Source organism: Primulina eburnea, chromosome 3, assembly GCF_022965805.1.
Source record: "Primulina eburnea isolate SZY01 chromosome 3, ASM2296580v1, whole genome shotgun sequence".
Classification (NCBI taxonomy): domain Eukaryota; kingdom Viridiplantae; phylum Streptophyta; class Magnoliopsida; order Lamiales; family Gesneriaceae; genus Primulina; species Primulina eburnea.
Window position 1 is genome coordinate 44,888,221 of NC_133103.1, and position 22,300 is coordinate 44,910,520.

At 35.6% G+C, this 22,300-nt stretch overlaps 1 protein-coding gene across 1 annotated transcript; it reads left to right on the forward strand.

Annotated features, from left to right (window-relative positions):
* Positions 1-2,407: 2,407 nt before the first annotated feature.
* On the forward strand, positions 2,408-11,954 carry LOC140827614 (uncharacterized). Its single transcript, XM_073190362.1, has 6 exons — positions 2,408-2,707; positions 2,965-3,237; positions 10,843-11,003; positions 11,150-11,255; positions 11,324-11,449; positions 11,548-11,954. The coding sequence occupies exons 1-6, from the start codon at positions 2,411-2,413 to the stop codon at positions 11,680-11,682; spliced, it is 1,098 nt and encodes a 365-aa protein (XP_073046463.1). The 5' UTR covers positions 2,408-2,410; the 3' UTR covers positions 11,683-11,954.
* Positions 11,955-22,300: the final 10,346 nt, after the last annotated feature.

The window sequence follows — 22,300 nt, forward strand, 5'->3', positions numbered from 1 at the left end:
TTGCGACTGCGTGGTTAGACTGTGAGGAGCAGTCTGGAAAAAACGGTGGATATAACCTGACAGTACGCTGGTCAAAGAGTTAAACTGTTCAATTTATTATACGGAAGCATGATGGACCATTTTAAAAAAAAATCGATAATTTGAGCATGGTATATAGGCTGGAAACCTTGTGTAGCTGGATGTCTTGGGGCTATATGCTTTCAAGAACATGCTCGATATGTTTAACAATGACATGTACCATATTTAGAGAAGTAAGGATATTCTTGGAAAATTTTTAAAAAATGGGGGAGTTAAAACTAAGTTTTGAGGAATGGAGAGTAAAAAAAATGGAAAAGGGTGAGGGGAATTTTTAAACAAGTTGCCCAAGAAACAAATATATCTAGAATGATATATTGAATTTTTCTTGGAAGGAATACTTGTTTATAATTTATAGTGCACAGAAAAAGTACTGAAATACTTTTATATTTATAAGTTACATCTATTGATGATTTTTTTGACAATTTGATGCTAAAAAATATTTTTTTTGCTAATTGAAGATGAAGAAAAAATATTTGGTTTTGAAGTATCATATATAAGGGCAATTTATGCATCGTCATATCTCGCAAATTACAATAGTGATGTCTATCTTTTTCCCAACTTGAAGACAGTGACAACCAATAAGGTACATGGCCGGTTTTCTTTCGCAATCTCAAATAGACTATGAATTTACACATAAAGTCAACAACTGAAGATAATATGACCAATCTTTTTACAAACTCATTACCTGCATCAACTTAGGAAAATCAGTGTACAAGACCGGAATACGAAGAATTTATAATAAGTGATGTTTGCAATAGGGAGATCAATCAAAGTTGTGTTCTTTTTTCATTGTCTATGATTTCTCCCAACAGTTTTTCATGACAAGATTTTTAATGAGACAATTAACAAGTAGCGAGAGATGTCGTACTCTTTTTCTTTTTCAAAATTTTTGTCTCATTGAGGTTTTTCTAATATGGTTTTAACGAGACACATCTATCGTTGGAAGGACATTCAAAGAAGTATTTATTATGTATTCTATTTTCTTCGCTTAGATATTTCCCACATGTTTTACTGTCAAGGTTTTAACGAGATATCATTTGAATCCGATAAATTTACCAAGCATCCATCTTGTCGAATATAGATTTTTACAAATCAATTGTTGTGAAAATAATCATATAAGAGTGAGCGTTATAAATATATTCTTGTTGTAGATTATTATTCATGTTTGATTATATTTGAGATATTTGTGATCAAGATAAATATGATAAGATAATATCTGTAAATATTTTTATTATTCTATTTTCCTCTATAAATAGGATGATTGAGTTCAATGAAAATTGCACAGAGTATTGATACTAGGCAAAAACTTGTGTGAGACGGTCTTACGGGTTATATTTGTGAGACGGATCTCTTATTTGGGTCACCCATGAAAAAGTATTACTTTTTATGCTAAGAATATTACTTTTTATTGTGAATATGGGTAGGATTGACCCGTCTCACAATTATGATCCGGGAGACGGTCTCACATGAGACTCACTCTTGATACTATGAATTCTCTCTATTAATCTAGCTTTTAACTTATGATTTACAACATCAAATATAATGTTCTCGATATTTTTGTCTAAAACTCACAAGATCTATCTTTCTCCGTCTCGAATTTATCTCCGATTATTTGTTTTATTCAAATACTTCCATAGCTTAGTTTTATAATAAAAAATACGTGCCTTTATTAAATTTATTTAAAGATTAGAAAAATTTATAGGATATTTAATGTGATTCTAGCAATAGAGATTCTGTTAGAAAATGAAATAAAGGTTTTTTTTTTATTAAAAAATGTCGATATATTATACTATGCCAGTTTCTTAACATATTTACCATTATGTTTTTATAAGACTATAACTAACCAAAAAATATAATAATTAAAAAAATATAAAATGGAAACTTCGTAATAAAAATCGCGGTGTTATTATTAATACTAGCTACTTTGCACACGCGGTGCGTGTGTGTACATTTGTTTTTATTATTATCTATAAACTAAAGTGAAATTTGACAAATTATCGAGGGACTAAAGTGTTATTTGAGTAGTTGTAATTTTAAAAAAAATAAAAAAATATTTGTTGAAATTTAAAAAAATAAAAACAAAAATGTAATTGTGATATAAAATAAAGGTGAAATTGTGAAATAAAAAAACAGATCAATTTTTTTGTTTCTATTAGAGATTCTTAATAGATATAATAATTATAATAATAATAATAGAAATAGATAGTAGATAATAGATTTTGACATATATATTTCAGGGTCCCTTTGCTAAATTAAATCGGAAAATTGACCATTGGCCAATCTGACCATTCAACGGCTAGTTTCTTCGAACAAACGATCCTTCTATGTATATATGGTCGAAACGGCCAAAATTTTTGCAAGAATCCATCCCCGTAATTTTCCCCAAAATTTCCAATCATTATTGGAAGCAAACCCTAATCGGTGTTTTTTTGCAGTAATGGAACTTCCGCAGGAAACGGAGGATTATATTCGAGAATCAATCGATCACAGCGTGGGCCTCCCGGTGCCCTCCAACACCGTGCTTGATAAGCTTCATGCAGTTGAAGCAGCCAACCTTTGCCTCCGCCAAAAATATCTGTCTCTGCAATCCAAAATGAGAGAGAAACACGAAATTATCGAACGGGCTAGGGTTCTTACTCTTATCCCTGATTTTCTCCCGCGTTCATGTCTTTGTTCAAATTGGAAAAGAAAACGTTGCATAAAGATTTTAGGTCTTAATTTATGCTTTTCTCTGACTCGTGTTTACTGTTGTTCAAGTTGGGAATACGATTTAATATATAAATTTGAGTGGGCTAGGTTTTTTACACTCACCCTTTGTTTTTTCTACTTCTGCACACTTGCATTTTGTGTGAGATTTGAAAAAGTTTCAACTTTTTATATGTTCAGGCAGAGGCGAGTATGAATGCAATTGCTTTAAAGAAATTTGTGGATGAAAACCAAAAATTGGCTGTGGAATGCACCAATTTGTTGGAGCAGAGCAACAAATGGGAGAGGGAGTGCTTGCTTTACGAACAAGATCGTGAAGCATTAATGGATTTTGCAAATGAGACAGATGAGAAAAGCAAGGAAGCTGAATCTCGAAACCAAGAATTGGTGGAGCAGAACAAGAAATTGTTAGAAGAGTTGCAATTTTTTAAGTTATGGGCTGAGGCACATACGGTAATTCATGTCATTACTATCTTAAGTCAATGGTGTTGCTTAGTTGATCTTAATCATGCATTATATGTTAAGCATCCTCATAATTAACCAAGAGGAGGACCAGATTTCCACGGTAGTGTGCGCATGATCCATTTGTATCTTTCTGTAACATATATTAGGAAGAGATAAGAACACTACTTCTCAGAATTATATGCTTGCGTTCTTGTTATCTTGCGGTAGACTATCAGAAGAAAGCAACTACATAGGTGTCCTGAAGCTTTTTGAAGGTTTAACAAAACATTTTGGAAATTTTGAGCCGTGGGCTTTAGTAGTATAGCTGGTAATTTGTTGGATGATAGAAATATAATTGTTGACTGGTTTGTTTTTCGAGGATTAAAAAATAGAAATCCTGATGAGATAATTCCCAATATTCATAATAGAATATGAAGTGAACTTGCTACAATCATCACATTGGCAATAAATTGTGAATGCCATCAGCACGACTTTGTTATTTGAAACTTGTTGATCTCAACATGTTTCAACCAATTTTTTTCTCCACCGTGGATTGATGCCAAGCATGAGCTGAGGCGAATTTTATTGGCCTTTAATTGAAAATTTGAATATATGTGTCCTTGTATGTGGGATATTTTTGGGATTTATAAGGAGAACGGTATGTGGAAAGCAGAATTTCTACAATTTTTTCTCCATTTTACTTCTCTCCCTTGCCACTTCGAACCTTATTTTCCTAAAATCTGGCCTTGAAATACCCAGGAATCGAATTGTAGAGTTAATTCAACCCAAAATTTCCTTGATAATAGGTGTTGGGAAGCTTATGAAATCAACTTTTATTTTAACAGGTGTTGAATATCTATATATTTGTCTAGCTGAGAAGGATATTATCTATTTGTATTTTAATTTAAACTTTGGTTAGGATTACTGGATTAGATTGCTTTCTGTATTATAGGGATAGTTTGGTAGACTAAGACTTATTTAATTCAGCTTTGTACGCTTTTGGTTAATCAATGAAATACATGGAACTTTCTTCTCCCACACTCACCTTACATCAAGTTACATGTTATCAAAAGAACCAGGAAAACCTTAGCCCATGACTAAATACGGCAGCACAACATCTTCATCCTCTTTCAACGCCTCATCATAGCCACCACCACCACCACCACCCGTGTCTGCCCTCCTCGACTCCTCACCCACCGTTTCACTCATCTGCCATAAACTACATGGGCAAAATTATCTCCAGTGGTTTAAGTCCGTCACGATAGAATATGAAGTGAACTTGCTACATCACAGTGGCAATAAATTGTGAACGCCATCAGCACGATTCTGTTATTTGTAACTTGTTGATCTCAGTATGTTTCCACCCAAATTTTTTCTCCACTGCGGATTGATGCATTACTATACAAGAACGAACTAAGGCGAATTTTATTGGTCTTCTTTGAAAAGTTTAATATCTGTCTTTGTATGTGGGATATTTTTGGGATTTATAAGGAAAGTGGATGGGTGGAAAGCTCAATCTCCACATTGATTTCTCATTCTACGTCTCTCTGTTACCATCTTTGAACTTCTTTTTTCAAAATCTGGCCTCGAAATACCCTGAAATAGAACTGTAGAGTTAATTCAACCCAAAATTTCCTTGACAACATGTGTTGGGAAGCTTACGATATCAACTTTTATTTTAACAATTTTTGAATATCTATATACTTGTCTAGTTGATAAGGATATTATCTATTTGTATTTTGAATTTAAACTTTGATTAGGATTAGATTGCTTTATGTATTGTAAGGATAGTTTTGGTAGACTAAAACTTATTTAGCTTTGTACTTTTTGGTTAATCAATGAAATACATGGAACTTTCTTCTCTCACACTTCACCGTAAATCAAACTACGTAGTGTCAGAAGAACCAGGAAAACCCTATCCCATTACTAAATACGGCAACACAACGTCTTCACCCTCTTTCGATGCCTCATCACAGCCACCACCACCATTTGTGTCTGCCCTCCCCAACTGCTCAACCACTGTCTTGATCACTAGCCATAAACTACATGGGCAGAATTATCTCCAATGGTCTAGGTCCATAACGATAGAATATGAAGTTAACTTTCTACATCACATTGGCAATAAATTGTGAACGGCATCAGCACGACTCAGTTCTTTGAAACTTGTTGATCTCAATATGTTTTCCCCCAATTTTGTCTCCATTGTGGATTGATGCACTATACAAGCACGAAATAAGGCGAATTTTATTTGTCTTTCATTGAAAAGTTGAATATCTGTCTTTGTATGTGGGATATTGTTGGGATTTATAAGGAAAGTGGATGGGTAGAAAACTCAATCTCTACAATGTTTTCTCATTCTACTTCTCTCCGTTGCCAAAATCTGACCTCTGAATACCCAGGAATGGAACTGTAGAGTTAATCCAACCCAAAATTTCCTCGATAAAAAGTGTTGAGAAGCTTATGATATCAATTTTTAGTTTAACAGGTGTTGAATATCTATATATTTGTCTAGTTGGTAAGGATATTTTCTATTTGTGTTTTGAATTTAAACTTTAATTCTGATTAAAATCCTTTATGTATTGTAGGGATAGTTTGGTAGACTAAGAGTTATTTAATTCAGCTTTGTGCATTTTTGGTTAATCAATGAATTAGAGAAATTTTCTTCTCCCACACTCAACGTACATCAAACTACATGGTATCAGAAGAACCAAGAAAACCCTAGCCGATGACTAAATACGGCAACACAACGCTTCACCCTCTTCCGGCACCTCATCATAGCCACCACCACCATTTGTATCTGCCCTCCCCGACTCCTCACTCACTGTCTTGATCACCTGCCATAAACTACATGGGCATAATTTTCTCCAGTGGTCTAAGTCCGTAACGATTGAAATGAAGTTAACTTGCTACATCACATTGGCAATAAATTGTGAACGGTATCAGGATACTCGGTTCTTTGAAACTTTTTGATCTCAATATGTTTTCACCCAATTTTTTCTCCACTGTGGATTGATGCATTACTATACAAGCACGAAATGAGGCGAATTTTATTTGCCTTTCATTGAAAAGTTGAATATCTGTCTTTGTATGCGGGATATTTTTTGAATTTATAAGGAGAGTTGATGGGTGGAAAGCTCAATCTCTACAATGTTTTCTCTTTCTACTTCTCTCTGTTGCCAAAACCAGACCTCTGAATACCAAGAATGGAGCTGTAGAGTTAATCCAACCCAAAATTTCCTCCATAAAAAGTGTTGAGAAGCTTATGATATCAATTTTTAGTTTAACATGTGTTGAATATCTATATATTTGTCTAGTTGGTAAGGATATTTTCTATTTGTATTTTGAATTTTAACTTTAATTAGGATTAAAATGCTTTATGTATTGTAGGGATAGTTTGGTAGACTAAGAGTTATTTAATTCAGCTTTGTACATTTTTGGTTAATCAATGAATTAGAGAGAACTTTCTTCTCCCACAATCACCGTACATCAAACTACATGGTATCAGAAGAACCAGGAAAACCCTAGCCGATGACTAAATACAGCAACACAATGCTTCACCCTCTTCCGGCGCCTCATCATAGCCACCACCACCACCACCACCATTTGTATCTGCCCTCCTCGACTCCTCACTCACTGTCTTGATCACCTGCCATAAACTACATGGGCAGAATTTTCTTCAGTGTTCTAAGTCCTTAACGATATAATATGAAGTGAACTTGTTACATCACATTGGCAATAAATTGTGACCGACATCAGCACAACTCTGTTTGTTGAAACTTGTTGATCTCAATATGTTTTCACCCAATTTTTTTCTCCACCGTGGAATGATGCATTACCATACAAGCACGAGCCGAGGCGAATTTTATTGGCCTTTAATTGAAAAGTTGAATATCTCTGTCCTTGTATGTGGGACATTTTTGGGATTTATAAGGAGAATGGTAGGTGGAAAGCTCAATCTCTACAATGTTTTCTCCATTCTACTTCTCTCCCTTGCCATCTTTGAACCTTATTTTCCCAAAATCTGGCCTCAAAATACCCAAGAATGAAACTGTAGAGTTGATTCAACCCAAAATTTCCTTGATAACAGGTGTTGGGAAACTTATAATATCAACTTTTATTTTAACAGGTGTTGAATATCTATATACTTGTCTAGTTGATAAGGATAATATATGTTTGTATTTTGAATTTAAACTTTGATTAGGATAAGATTGTTTTATGTATTGTAGGGATAATTTGGTAGACTAGGAACGTTTTTGGTTAATCAATGAAATATAGAGAACTTTCTTCTCCCACACTGCCCCCACTGGTGGATAGTTTATGCGCCACAGACGTCGACGTAAGTCCTATTTTGGTTCATTGTGATAACTGCTAACTTTCAAAGCACACACGTACCACTTTTACATCACTATCCTACTAATCATCTTTCCTCGCTAATTCATAGTGATATATGGGGAGTAAACAATGTCAATGGTACACGCTGGTTCCTCTTATTTGTGGATGATACAAGGGTGTCATTGGTCTTCTTAATGAAAGATAAGTCCGAAACCATGAGTCTCCATACAATGATACAAGCACAATTTTCTTCCTATAAACATGTCCTCTGCACTGATCAAGCCTGAGATTAATTCAATTATGTTCTAGGGTATTATATCACATCCTATGGTATTGTCCATCAAAGGTGTTGTGACGACACCCCTCAATAAAACGGGGTCTCTGAACAGAAAAATCGTCCTCTGCTTTAGGTTGCCCATTACTTACTTTTCAGTCACAAAGCCCCTCTGCATTTTTGGGGTGAGGCAATACTCCTATCTCATCAATCAGGCAGTACTCCTATCTCATCAATCGGATGCTCTCCAGAGTCCTTAACTATTCGACACCTATTGACATCCTCGTCAAGGTCTTTCCCAACACACATCCTTCATTCGATTCATCTCAAAGTTTTCGGTTGTTCGGCATTGTTCATATCATTTCCAACATCAAGGCAAACTCGATCCTCGCTCTATCGAGTGTATTTTTCTGGGATACTCCCCAAATCAAAAAGGATATAAATGCTACTCTACGCTCACAAGAAAATTCTACATTTCAATGGATGTGATTGTTGAAGATGAGCCATTTTATCATAGTTGCTCTATTCTTGGGGAGAGCAACATGACCGGATACCGAAATTGGAATCCTATACTTTTCGAACCACCAGAAGCCACAATTCATGATACTCCACAAACTGCATCACCTGAGTCAACTAGTCCAAACACACCAGTCAAGTCTGTTCTTGGAGAAAGGCCATTCACATGGAATGTCAACAAAACCGGTCCAAGATCAACTAGCCACTGACACTTCTCCAAAGCCTATTTCCCATGAAAACGACCAAGGTACTACTTATCTTGACTACAACTCTCTATGTTACTGATAATAAACCCATTGCACTAAGATCCAAATTGGAAATCAGCTGTCTTTGGTGAAGGCTCTCCATTAAACACAAGGCTGGCGGGAGTGTTGAACAATATAAAGCACAACTTGATTGGCCTTTATTCCAACTAGATGTCAAAAATGCATCTCTCAATGTGGATCTTGAGGACATTCCCCCGGGATTCATGACCGAAACTATGGACAACGAAGTATGCAGGTTAAAGAAATCTTTGTATAGCCTAAAACAATTCCTTTTGTGCCTGGTTCCATCGATTTACTATTGTGTTAACAAATGGTTACCTACAGTGACAGTCTGATCATACTTTGTTCATGGAGCACTCTGAAGGAAAGATCTCACTCCTCATTGTTTATGTTGTTGACATCGTACTCACAAGAAATCATGAAGGAGAAATGGCCCGTGTGAAGAATGTGTTCTCAAATTAATTTGAAATGAAAGATCTAGGACACCTTAAGTACTTTCTGGGAATGTAAGTGGCCCGATCCTCACGTGCAATCTTTATTTCACAACGAAAGTGTATCTTAGATCTACTGAAGGAGACTGTGTATGCTAGGATGTAAGCCAGTTGATATTCCAATGGACCCGAATGTCAAGATAGTAACGAAAGAGGATTGTGTTCCAGTTGATAAGGGAAGTTACCAAAGAGTGATTGGTAAACTGATATACCTACACACACTCGACCTGTTATTGGATTTGTGGTGAGTGTCATCAATCAATTCAAGAATAAACCCATTGAGGAACACATGGAAGCAGTCTACCGAATACTGAGGTACCTATAGGGAACGCTTGGAAATGGGTTGCTTTTTAGAAAATGCACAACCACAAATATTGAAGTGTATAGTGATGTTGATTGGGTCGGCTCTCTTATTGATAGAAGATCTACTTTTGGGTATTGTACTTTTGTATGGGGTAATCTAGTTACTTGGCAGGCTAGAAGCATCAATTGCAGCTCACAGAAGTGCTGAAGCAGAGTTTCGGGCTTTATCCCATGGAATTTGTGAAGGTATGTGGCTTAAAAGACTACTCAACGAGTTGAAAATGGAAGACAACCATTCGGTAAAATTGATGTGCGACAACCGGACAGCCATTAGGATAGCCAAAACTCCAGTTCACCATGATTGGACCAAGCATGAGGAAGTTGATAGACACTCATAAATGAAAAGATCGAGAAGAGACTAGTTAATCTCAACTACATCCCTTCACATTTGTAGATTACGTACATTTTAACAAAGCCCATCGGCCCAATTTTGATGATTTGAAGTCCAAGCTTTGCACGACCGACATATACTACCCAATTTGAGGGGGAATGTTGAATATCTATATATTTGTCTAGTTGACAAGGATATTATCTATTTGTATCTTTAATTTAAACTTTTATTAGGATTATATTGCTTTCTGTATTGTAGGGATATTTTGGTAGACTAGGACTTATTTAATTCATCTTCGTACGTTTTTGGTTAATCAACCGTACATCAAACTACAACATGCTTGTCCCCATAGTTTATGTTGGCACCACGTGATAATGTCATTTCTCATGCCCGAGCTCGGTAACCAATTGCCCTTGGAATGTAATCCAACATAATTTCATCTTAATATTTGTTGTGTGAAACCCCAGTCCCAAGTGCCATCCGTTTTTTACGATGTCATTTATGTTAACTACATAGTTATTTGGTTGAAATGTGTTGGTTGTGCTGTAAAGGGCTGTCATATTACAAAGTTCAAATTTTTTTTAATCAAATCTCGCTTCTGCCTCAGATGCTTCTGCGGAGCCTTTGCCTGTCAATGCAAGATCCAAGTGTCTGCTTCTAAGTTACATAAAGGTTTCAAAAATCTGTAATGTAATCTTTTGACTTTCTGGAAGCTGAAACCTCCAGTAATAGGTGAAAATTTTGATCATGTAGGTATAGTAGTATTGTTATTCCTTAGTTAGTTTTGTGTGTGCATAGGATGTTACTTTTAGTCCTTTTATTCAACTATTTATGGAATGGAGAGCCGGGGCAGAACTTCACTCCTGAAAGAGGTATGTTGGAAAGAGGTATGTTGGGTAGGGCTATATGTTTCGCCTTTATGTTTTCCCCAACTTATAGTGGATTATGCAAATGGATTTGGTTAATTACGTTGTGTTACTTAAATGTTCGGGAGATCCACTTCTGTTGATTCTAACAGCTTTGTTCTTGTGATTAATGAAGGTCGATGTGCCTGACAACGGCCTGCATATGGAACAAGTGTTACTCGATTCACTGTTAACTTCTATGATTGGCAAGGATGATTTAGAAACAACTGCACTTTGCTTTTTGGAGTCAAATAGTGCAATCGAAGTTTGTCCAAAAATACTGAAAATGTGGAGTAGGTGAGACTAATGTTTCAATGTAATTCAACTGATGTTAACTAGGAAGGAAGTTATCAAACAGCATTATCTATTATATCACTTCAGATTTTGATATGCTTCTGTTTCTGCTTTTGTCAAATGATTTCTGAAGTTCGTCTTTATTCTAGCCTGAAGCCTGCGACGCAAAAGATTGTAGCAATGGTAGCAGAAATTAAGAACTTGGAAAAAGATAAGGATCATTTAAAGGTTAACCTTAATAGAGCTGAAGAGGAGGTATGCACGTGAGCGCATATATGCTTCAGCTTGCACGTCTTCCTTAAAACATGTCCTTGCATTTTCAGGGGAACGTTCTGTTTGAAGTATGCAACAAGCTAGATGAGGAAAACCAAAGGTTGATACGGCAATGTAACAGAGAAATGCATATTTCTTCCTCCGATGGAAAGCGCACGAGCAGTACTTCTGGAAAGGTGGCTGCTAGCGTGAGGCACATAACTATTGCATTGAGTTTGCTTTTTTCTATCAAAGATATTCCGCAGGGATAAAATTCAATGTATTTGGTTTGCAGGGGAAACGGAAGTCTAGCCCAAGAACAACCAGTACATTGGAGATGAAACTTGATTACAGTGACGCTGATTCACAAAGACAGCCACTTTCGCCTCTGCAATCTAACTCACCCGAATCTAGAATACGCAAGAAGTAGCTCCAGACAGAGACGAAACTTGATTACTGTGACGTTAATTCACAAAGACAGTCACCTTCATCTCTTTAATCTAACTAACCCAAATCTAGAATACGCAAGAAGTAGCTCCAGCTATGTTATGAATGTCGCTGTATATCCGTGTTTTCTTTCTTTCTGTCATCTTCTTTTTGTTAATTGTCATTCAAGTTAGGGACATTACTTGGGCGCGGAATCATGATGCTAAAGTGATTTTGATGATGAAGAAACCAATTAGTTTTTTCCCCCTATTGCTATATGATCATATTCTTGAATCATTGGTATATCTGAAATCACATAAATTCCATATTATTTGTCTTTTTTATAAGACTACTATAGCTTGTCTTAATCGAAATAAATTTATATCATGAAAATTCAACTCTCAAGAGCTTTAATTCCAAAAATATAGTCCTAAACTTTGCACTAAACTATTTTTAGTCAAGGACAGATTGTGAGGCATAAAATTGCAATATGCAAAGAAAATGAATTTTATGTTGCATTTGGATAAATATATTTAATTTGTATGAAGAAATTTTGATTTGAGAAGGAATTTTAAATTTGGAATTTAAATGACTCCTATCTGGTATGCTTTTGAAATCTATTATAATTAATAACACTTTTGAATAAATTAACATAAAATAAATTGAAATTCATTTTTATTAATTTAATCCGAATAAATCGAATGAATTTGAAATCATGAGTATAAATAATTTTAAATTTCTCTATCTAAATATAACCTTAAAAGATTGATCAGTATATAATGAATTGAAAGTTTTTTTTAAAAAAAATATTATATATATGTACAAGATATGATTTGAATATGTAATTTAAATCATAATAAACCAATTACTCTTCCACTATTCCACATTTCTACTTATTTGGTTATATTATGAAAGCATGTCATGTTTTTTTTTCCTTCTTTCTTTATTTTTATTTGCTTTTAAATAAGAAGTAGCGAACTAACTCTTGTGTTTAAAACCATCTATCTTATAAGTATAATATTTAATTCTGTTAAAAAATAATATTTAAATATCTTAGATTTTAAGAATGAACTCTTGTCATTTTATCAAAAATTATCACCGACAGTGACCATGCAACTCCTCTATTTTAAATCATACAACATCTTAAGCGCCATGTGTCTCGATTGCTCACCAACAAGGGAAATTATTGCTTCAACAATCTTCTCTCAATAATTTCTGAAACATCTACTTATTAAATGCAAATAGAAATTTTTTTAAGTGCCTTGGCCGAAGTATATATACACATATGCATATAATTAAATCGAATCATCCACTTTTAAAAAATTAAATAATTCCGACAAAGAACGAACCGACTGCAATTAAATCTAAAAATCGTAAACAGTCAAACAAACATAAACCTAGAAATATTAAAAAAAAATAGCATAATTATTTAAAATCCAATCCATAACACTCCTCAACATTTCAGTCATAATAATCCATGAAAAACTGTTTTATCATAAAATACTAGTGCAGAAGAAACGCGAGGTCCTCGGGTTATTGACACCAACTCCGCTAGATCAGTCCTCAGCACCTCTAGTCTCCTCAAAGTCATGCTCACCTGCATCAATCACACCTAATGAGTCTAAAACTCAACACAACTGTACCGTTGTAACAAATACATATACATATCATGCAACAGTGAAAGGTACTGTAATTAAAATAAGCTTCATGATCCTTAAAAACGTAAACATGTCGAGTAATATCCAATCATATCATCATATATGCGTTCATTTTTCCTTATTGAATTCAGTATATTAGTTGTGACTTTCGTATCAGCTCTAGGTAGATGGATCCATCTACATATAACCACGGTACCCGGCGATGGGGACATCAGCGACAGTATTACCCATCCACTGAGCCTTAGTCTTATATATTCGTGTTCGTATTAGTCACAACCAACTCATCTCCTTCCAAAAACATGTCATCGTATTCATCACTTGTAAAATTCATGCGTATACATACATTTTCTTAAAACCAAACATGCAATGTATTTTCCAGCATTTTCATAAAAATTCATATTCATAATTAGCATACGTTTTAAACATGCATTTTCAGTTATCATGGCGCTGCTAGGACTGGTAACATAACCCAAGTGCAAAATGGCCATTTTGCCCTTGAAAACCCCAATTGACCATTTTACTTCTGAACCTTAAAATTTCGACCTGGATCCTTTCAAACTTATCAAAATGCCTTAAAACATATTTAAATCATTTTTTAGACGTAAATTTGAGCTCATGCATTAAATTCTATAATTCGATTTAAACTTGGACTGGGGTCCCGGTTTTGATTAGAAATAACCTGAAATTCAGCCAAAGTTTCCCAAACTTAAACCATGACTTAACCACACATGACCAACCCTTAAATAACCTAATTCAGACCACCTAAGACCATCAAAAGCCCTCGACCAGCTGCTGGAAAATTCTGCACAAGAAGAGTCAAACCCTAATGCACCTTTGGCTTCAATTATTCGATCCTAGCTCAAGACCCAAAGGACCAGCCCCTAGCCGAATATCCTGGGACAAAGATCGAACCATGAGCCCCCTCCTGGACTGACCTAACCCACGACTACAACCCCTGCACGCTGGCCTACCCAACTTGCCACACAAAACGCGATTTGCTTGACTCCCTCGATCGATTCATGCCATGCCCTACGGCCAGCGTCCCCTGGACCTTTCCAAGCCTCGACTCAAACCCACCAGGACCTGAACCATGGCCCAGGTCTAGCCCATGCATGTTGCTCTCGCTTCCTCACCCGATCGAGCCACCATATGCACCAAAACGTAAGCACACGATCGGCCCCTACACAACCTCGATCCACCTATGATATCAGCCCTTAGAACTCCTCTAAAACTTCTCTAAATCGTCCCCTACCAACAAGGCTAGCAGCCCCTTCAAACAAAACAAAAAACGTGAGAAACAAGTAAGAAAATCTCATATTTTTCATGTAAAAGCCATTCGGTGCATAATGGTAGATCGATAAAATATCATTCATAAACATTCAACATACATATCGTGATGTGATTTATGTGGAAAAAAGGCATAGGGCGTGCCTTAATGAAGACATGTACGCAAAAAGTAGACCAACGGAGCAAGGGAAGAATATCAGAGGAACGGGGCAAGCTTCTATCGAATTTTCTTGCAAAAAAAAAAATGAACCAAGGCTCCTGCTATATTTCGAGGGTGGTGCGGCCGAAAGAGAGAGGGGAGGGTTAGGGTTTTGGAGTGAAAGAATATGTTATACAATTAATAGGATAATGGGCTAAGGTTTAAAATATTAAGGTATAGTGTTCTAGGCCCTAAAGCCCATTAAAAGAAGCCCAATAGGCCCAATGACACTCGCACAAAATATTTCGTTTAGGTAAGTTTTTAAAAATTTTAACAGAACCCTCAAAAAGTCATCCGGTTTGCTAAAAATTGAATACTGGTTTAAAATATGGCTCGATGTGTAAAAATACATTAAAAAGCTCATTTTCAAAAATTCAATATAATTTCATCATATATTAAATAATTAAGATTAATTATTTAATAAAAACATTTTTTCCTTAACAATTCCCGTTCTTGAACGAGCTAAAAGCCCAAATAAATGCAATATAGTAATTCATGAAATAAAACACATATTTATGTCATAAACATACATTTAAAAATAATAAAATAAACATTTTTATAAAGCCCTAGATTTGGGTGCAGCCAGTTTACGCCGTTCGAATTTTTATACCTTACAATTTCACAGCTTATAATTGATGAGAATCAAACACGTGATCTTGACTTAGATATTAATTATAGATGAAAGACTTACAACTTGACTAAAATGAAAAATTTTATTGCCGGTGTCAGTAATATAACTACAATATTTTAAGTCATATTCAGTTTAGGCAAAAAGTTGTGTGAAACGGTTTCACGGGTCGTATTTGTAAGACGGATATTTTATTTAGGTAACCCATAAAGTATTTCTTTTTATGCTAAAATTATTACTTTTTATTGTGAATATAGGTAGAGTTGACCCGTCTCACAAATTATGATCCGATTGACGGTCTCACATGATACTCACTCTTCAGTTTAAGAACAACTTGTTTCGTCCAACACGGAGAATTTATTAAACCCCAACAAATATTGTGTTTTTATTTTCTTTAAATAGCTTTAGTCAAGTATTAATCCTTCGCCCTCCAAATAATTTATCAACTACAATCTCAAACTAGCAAATATTCAAAATTGCATGAAAAATGTATTAACTTTTATTACAATTATATAAATCTATATTTTACTCTATTATTAAGCATGGAGAGATAAAGTTAATTATATTTAGGGTCATGATTTGTTTTTCAAAGAAGTGAAAATACTCTTCTCATACAAAAAGGCAGCGTTTGGTTTGGTGGATTGGGTAGGTTTATTTTTTTTTAACCTACCTAATCACTTGTTTGGTACGTTTTTTATTTAATCAAGTCAATCTCCTATGAATGATTATGTTATATTAGTTATGTTAAAATAATACCTCCTCACCCCATAGGATTATTTATCACACTCTTAATATGTTAGACATGAATTTTATTGTGGCGATGATTAACTAAAACCAGCAGACCAGAACAGTAGACTAACTTATCAGAAGCTACTGGTCTCATAAAACTAAACCAGTAGAAAGGATAGTAATACAAAACCAGTAGAGGATGTTTCCTAACGTTGCTACCTTTATTGTTACCGTTAAAGAGTTCCTAGTACTAGTATTAATTGCAGCATTAAATACTATACGGAGTTATTTAATGCATTTTACCCAATTAAGTATGAAACAAGACTGATTGTTTTATAGCTTTTTTGCAGGAACTTCTTTTGCTAATAAAGCTGATTGTATCAATTATCTGGAGACATCCTCTGATTGTGAACGTTGAACTCAGTCGTTTATATATACATGGATCAAATCCTTATACGACACGATACTTCGCATAATATCATCTTTCAAGGAACAAAAGATATTATCTCTCATCAGAAAAATCTCGAAATTCCTTGAGTACTTAAAGTTCAACACAAAGAAAAGTAGCACACGCTTCATAGCTAATATCTGATCTTTTGAAGATCATCTTGTGCTACTGATTCTTACACTCTTCACAATCTTTACATCACTTATACTTTATCTAGAAGAGTTTGTAATCTGAAAAGACTCTTTTCAGATTACAAACTCTTCTAGATAAAGTATAAGTGATGTAAAGATTGTGACTTTTCAGAACTTTGTGTTTAGCATTTTTGTGAGTTGAGAAACTAAGAGTTTCAGTAGGTCGAGGTATAAGTCCTTCTGAAGTGGGTGTGTACAAGAGTTGTACTGTAATATCCAAAGTCTTTTAGTTATACCTTCTGGAAACAGGAGAAGGGGAGACGTAGAAGAGTTTATCTTCGAACTTCCATAAACAACTGCTGCCTACTGTTTTATTGTCTTTCAACTATTTCATCAGATTGTTTCCGCACGTTTTATTGTAATCAGGTGAAAGTATTCGCACAAGATAAACTACTATCCCTAACAGGATTTTAGTACCTCATCAGAAAAGAAAGAAAAACGAGTAGAGTTTATTCACCCCCCTCTAAACTCAACTTCGATCCTCAACAATTGGTATCAGAGCAGGTTATTCTTGTTCGTGAAAAACTACAACAAATGGCAAACTTCAGCAAGATCCCTATGTTCTCTAAGGAAGATTTCGATGACTGGAAGATCAGAATGCAAGCTCATCTTGCAGCACAAGATGATGACATGTGGTATGTCATCACAGATGGTCCACTGAAAATATTAAAGCCTAATACAGTTGTTGCTGTTACTGAAGGTGCACCACAGATGGTTGAAAAATCAAGAAGTGAATGGACCAGTGAAGATAAGAAGAAGGCCAACCTTGATAATGTGGCGAAGGATATACTGCATAAAACTCTCGACAAGAACACTTTTAGCAAGATCAAAATGTGTTCTACTGCAAAGGATATTTGGGAGAAGCTCATCCAGATATGTGAAGGAAATGAGCAAACGAAAGAAAAAAAACTGTCTGTAGCAATGCAGAAGTTCGAAAATCTAAAAATGAGAGCTGGTGAAACTCTAAACGAGTTTGATGAAAGATTCAGTAGCCTGGTTAATGAGCTAACAGCTCTGGGTAAAGAGCATAGCAACAGAGAGATAGCCCTCAAGGTGATGAGAGCCTTACCCAGAGAATGGGATGTTAAAACAATGGCTATGAGAGTGTCCAAAGATTTGAACAAATTGGAACTGCACGACTTATTTGCAGATCTGAAAGCTTACGAGTTCGAATTGGAAGTAAGAAGTGGAGAAGGGCCTTCAAGCCTACCTACCAAGGCTCTTGCTGCTACTGCTACTGCTTTCACTGCTACTGCCACTACCTCTTCTACTGCTGCTGCAGTTGCACCTCAGGCATTACCTACTGTGATCATTGACAATACATTGGAGAAGACTGCTGAACAAATCAGTAGTGATGCTATGTCCTTATTTGTAAAGAAATTCTCCATGTTCATGAAGAAGAACCATCGAACTTATCAGGGTCCCAATCGCAACTTCAAGAAAGATTCACCATCTGGTGATATGGGATGCTTTAACTGTGGAAAGATAGGTCACTTCATTGCTGATTGTCCTAAACCAAAGAAGGATGACCAAAAGAGAAAGGATCACAAGAGAAATGACAAAAAGACCAGAAGAGATCGAAAAGCAATGATTGCCGAAGAAAGCAAATCCAAATGGGTGGACTCTAGTTCTGAGTCATCTGACTCAGAAATTCATTCCAGTGATAGTGATGCAGAAGAAGTCAAATGTCTCATGGCAGACAATGACTCAACCTCGACATTTGAAGAGGTATTTGATTTTGACTCCAATAAATTTACACAAAATGATTTGATTGATGCACTACATGACATGGTAAAAGAGTATTCCAGACTTTCTCAATCATTTGAAGAAGTTAAGATCGAAAATCAAAACTTAAAGAATCAGAACAGTAAGTTAACTTGTTTGCAAGTAGACAGCTGTAATGATTTACAAGTTAAGATGAGTAAATTAATAACTGAGAATGAAAGAGCCAAAGCAAATTACCAGAAGGTGCTTTCTGAAAACCAGAAGTTGTCGCTACTGGTGAATGCTTGGAACAAGTCTTCTATTTCATTGGAAAAGATGCAACAATTACAAAAACAATCAGGAGATAGAAGTGGTCTCGGTTTTTGTAATAATGAAAGCACTTCTGAAACTAATACTAAGCCAACACTGGATATGTGCAAAGGGAAATACATTCACTTTGTGAAATCCAGTGTGGTACAGGAACCAGAGTTACCTACTGCTTCAGTTGAAAGGAATGTAAATCAGATGAACAAAAGAATGCACTATGGTCTGGGTTACGTTAAACCTAAGGAAAAAGTTGACCAGAGTTCTAGATTCAGAAAAGAATTCAACTCTGGAAGACAACATCCTATGAAGGTTAAAAACCACCAATACTACAACTCTAAACCTGTTCAGAAGAGATACAGACTGGAAAACATAAACAGAAGGGAGGAACAACATTTTAATATGCATACTGTTAGAAATAACAGACCCTCTATTGCACACACATCTTTAGATACCCAAAGTACAAGGTCACCAAGAATTGTACAAATGTGGGTCCCCAAAGGACTGATAAGCCTTGGATCCAAATAGATTTGGGTACCAGATACTAAAATTTGTGTATGCAGGAACAGCAGAAGAAAGCAGAAGTCAGTAACTCTACATGGTATCTGGACAGTGGATGCTCCAGACACATGACTGGACAGAAAAACCTACTTTCTGAGATAGTGAGTTGTACTGGACCAAAGATAACTTTTGGAGACAACTCAAAAGGTAAAACCATGGGTAAGGGTAAGATTATCCATGGTAACATAACTATCAATGACGTGTTATTAGTTGACAATCTTTGTTACAATCTAATCAGCATTAGTCAACTATGTGATAATAATGGTTATTCTGTAGCTTTTCAAAAGCATTCATGTATAGTTAGAGATTCTGCTGAAACTACTGTGTTAACCGGAAAAAGAGAAGGCAATACTTACAGAGTCTCTTGGAACTCAAATCATGTCAATACTCCTACATGCTTAGTTGCTTCTCTTAGCAATAAACACTGGCTATGGCACAAGAAATTGAATCATCTGAATTTCAAGTCAATCAATTATCTCAAGAAGCAGAATATAGTTGATGGATTACCTGATATTAACTTTGTTAAAAATCATGTTTGTTCTGCTTGTTAGCTTGGGAAACAGATAAGATCCAGTTTCAAGAACAAAGATAGCAAATCAACTTCAAGATGTCTGGAACTACTGCACATGGATCTTTTTGGTCCAATCCCCATCATGAGCTTAGGGGGAATGAAATATACTCTTGTTGTTATTGATGATTTTTCTAGATTCACTTGGGTAATATTTCTCGCAGGAAAAGATCAAACCAGTAGCCTCTTGATCAAGCTTCTGAAAAGAATTCAAAATGAAAAATCTACTACCATCATTAAAATCAGAAGTGATCGGGGTACTGAGTTCACTAACAAGTATCTTGAGTTATATTTGAATGAACAGGGGATTCATCATGAATATTCAGCTGCCAGAACACCTCAACAAAACGGAGTAGCTGAGAGGAGAAATAGAATTCTAAAAGAAGCTGCTAGAACAATGCTAGCAGATGCAGACATCTCTCAGCGCTTCTGGGCTGAAGCTATCAATACTACTTGTTACACGCAAAACAGATCTATGGTCAACAAAAGGCACAATCAGACCCCTTACGAAATATGGAAAGGGAAGAAGCCTAACGTATCTTATTTTCATGTGTTTGGTTGCAAATGCTTTGTGCTAAATAACTGCATTTGACTCAAAATCAGATGCTGGACTATTTCTTTGTTACTCTGCTGTAAGCAAAGCTTTTAGAATCTTCAACAATAGAACTCTTAATGTTGAAGAATCGATTCATGTTGTCTTCGATGAAGACAGCAGTGCTCCTGAAATATCTAACATATCTGATTTAAGTAACAGGCTAGACAGGATTCACTTGGAAATTGACAGTGAAGATGATGTAGAAGCAAACATCAAGGATCTTCAAAATCCAGAACCAGACATTCCATTAGTGGAACCAGAAGTACAGACTGTGGATCTACCAATACCAGCAGAAGACACTCAGGAACCCACTACTGGTTCCATCGAAAACAATCTCAACATATCAAATCAGGAAGATATCCTTTTAAATCCTTTTATCTGGAGAAAATATCATCCTCCATCATTAGTTATTGGTAATCCAGCAGCGCCTTTGAGAACCAGAAGGCAAATGCTTAATGAATACATGCATCCTGCTTTTATATCTCAGGATGAACCAAAGAAAATTGAAGAAGCTCTTCTGGATCCTAGTTGGATTGAAGCTATGCAAGAAGAGCTGAATAAATTCAAACGAAATGAAGTTTAGTTTATAGTACCTAGACCATCTCACCAAGCTGTCATTGGAACTCGGTGGGTATTTAGAAACAAACTCAATGAAGAAGGCACAGTGGTGAGAAATAAAGCAAGATTGGTTTCTCAAGGTTTCAGACAGGAAGAAGGAATAGACTTTGATGAGACCTACGCACCAGTAGCAAGGCTCGAAGCAATCAGAATATTCTTAGCCTTTGCTGCTTTCAATAATTTCAAAGTATATCAAATGGATGTGAAAAGTGCCTTTCTGAATGGTCTCTTACAAGAAGAAGTCTCTGTCGAACAACCTCCAGGTTTTATCGATCATTTCTCACCTCATCATGTATTTAAATTACACAAAGCATTATATGTTCTAAAACAGGCACCTAGAGCATGGTATGACACTCTATCACAGTTTCTTATTGATCATGATTTTACCATTAGAGCAGTAGATAAAACTTTGTTTACTTTAGTTAAGAATAAGCATATTCTTTTAGTACAGATCTATGTTGATGATATCATTTTTGGGTCAACTAACCCCAAATTATGTGCAAATTTGGAAAATTGATGCAGGATAAATTCGAAATGAGTATGATGAGAGAATTAACATTCTTCCTAGGATTACAGATTAAGCAATCAGAGACTGGAATCTTTATAAATCAAGCCAAGTACACCAAGGAGCTTCTGAAAAAGTTCGGAATGGAAGCATGCTCTGCTGCTTCTACTCCAATGAGCTCATCTATTAAACTTGATAAAGATGAAAGTGGTATTCCAGTAGAGGTAACTCAGTATCGCGTTATTATTGGTTCATTATTATATCTAACTGCCAGTAGACCAGATATCATGTTTGTTGTTTGTATTTGTGCTAGATTTCAATCTAACCCCAAACAATCTCATTATATTGCTGCTAAACGTATTTTGAAGTACTTGAAAGGAACTCAAAATGTCGGCTTATGGTATCCCAATGATTCATCGCTAAATCTTATTGGATATTCAAATGCTGATTATGCAGGTTGCAAACTAGACCGAAAAAGCACGAGTGGTTTTTGTCAATTTCTTGGTGATAGGCTGATATCCTGGTTTAGCAAGAAGCATTCCATAGCCATATCTACTGCAGAAGCAGAATATCTGGCTGCTGGAAGCTGCTGCTCTCAGATATTGTG

Coding starts and splice junctions, on each gene's coding strand:
- LOC140827614 (XM_073190362.1), top strand. CDS start 2,411: ATGGTCGAAACGGCCAAAATTTTTGCAAGAATCCATCCCCGTAATTTT. Junction 2,708..2,964: donor AAATTATCGAACGGGCTAGG/GTTCTTACTCTT, acceptor TTATATGTTCAG/GCAGAGGCGAGTATGAATGC. Junction 11,450..11,547: donor CGAGCAGTACTTCTGGAAAG/GTGGCTGCTAGC, acceptor TTTGGTTTGCAG/GGGAAACGGAAGTCTAGCCC.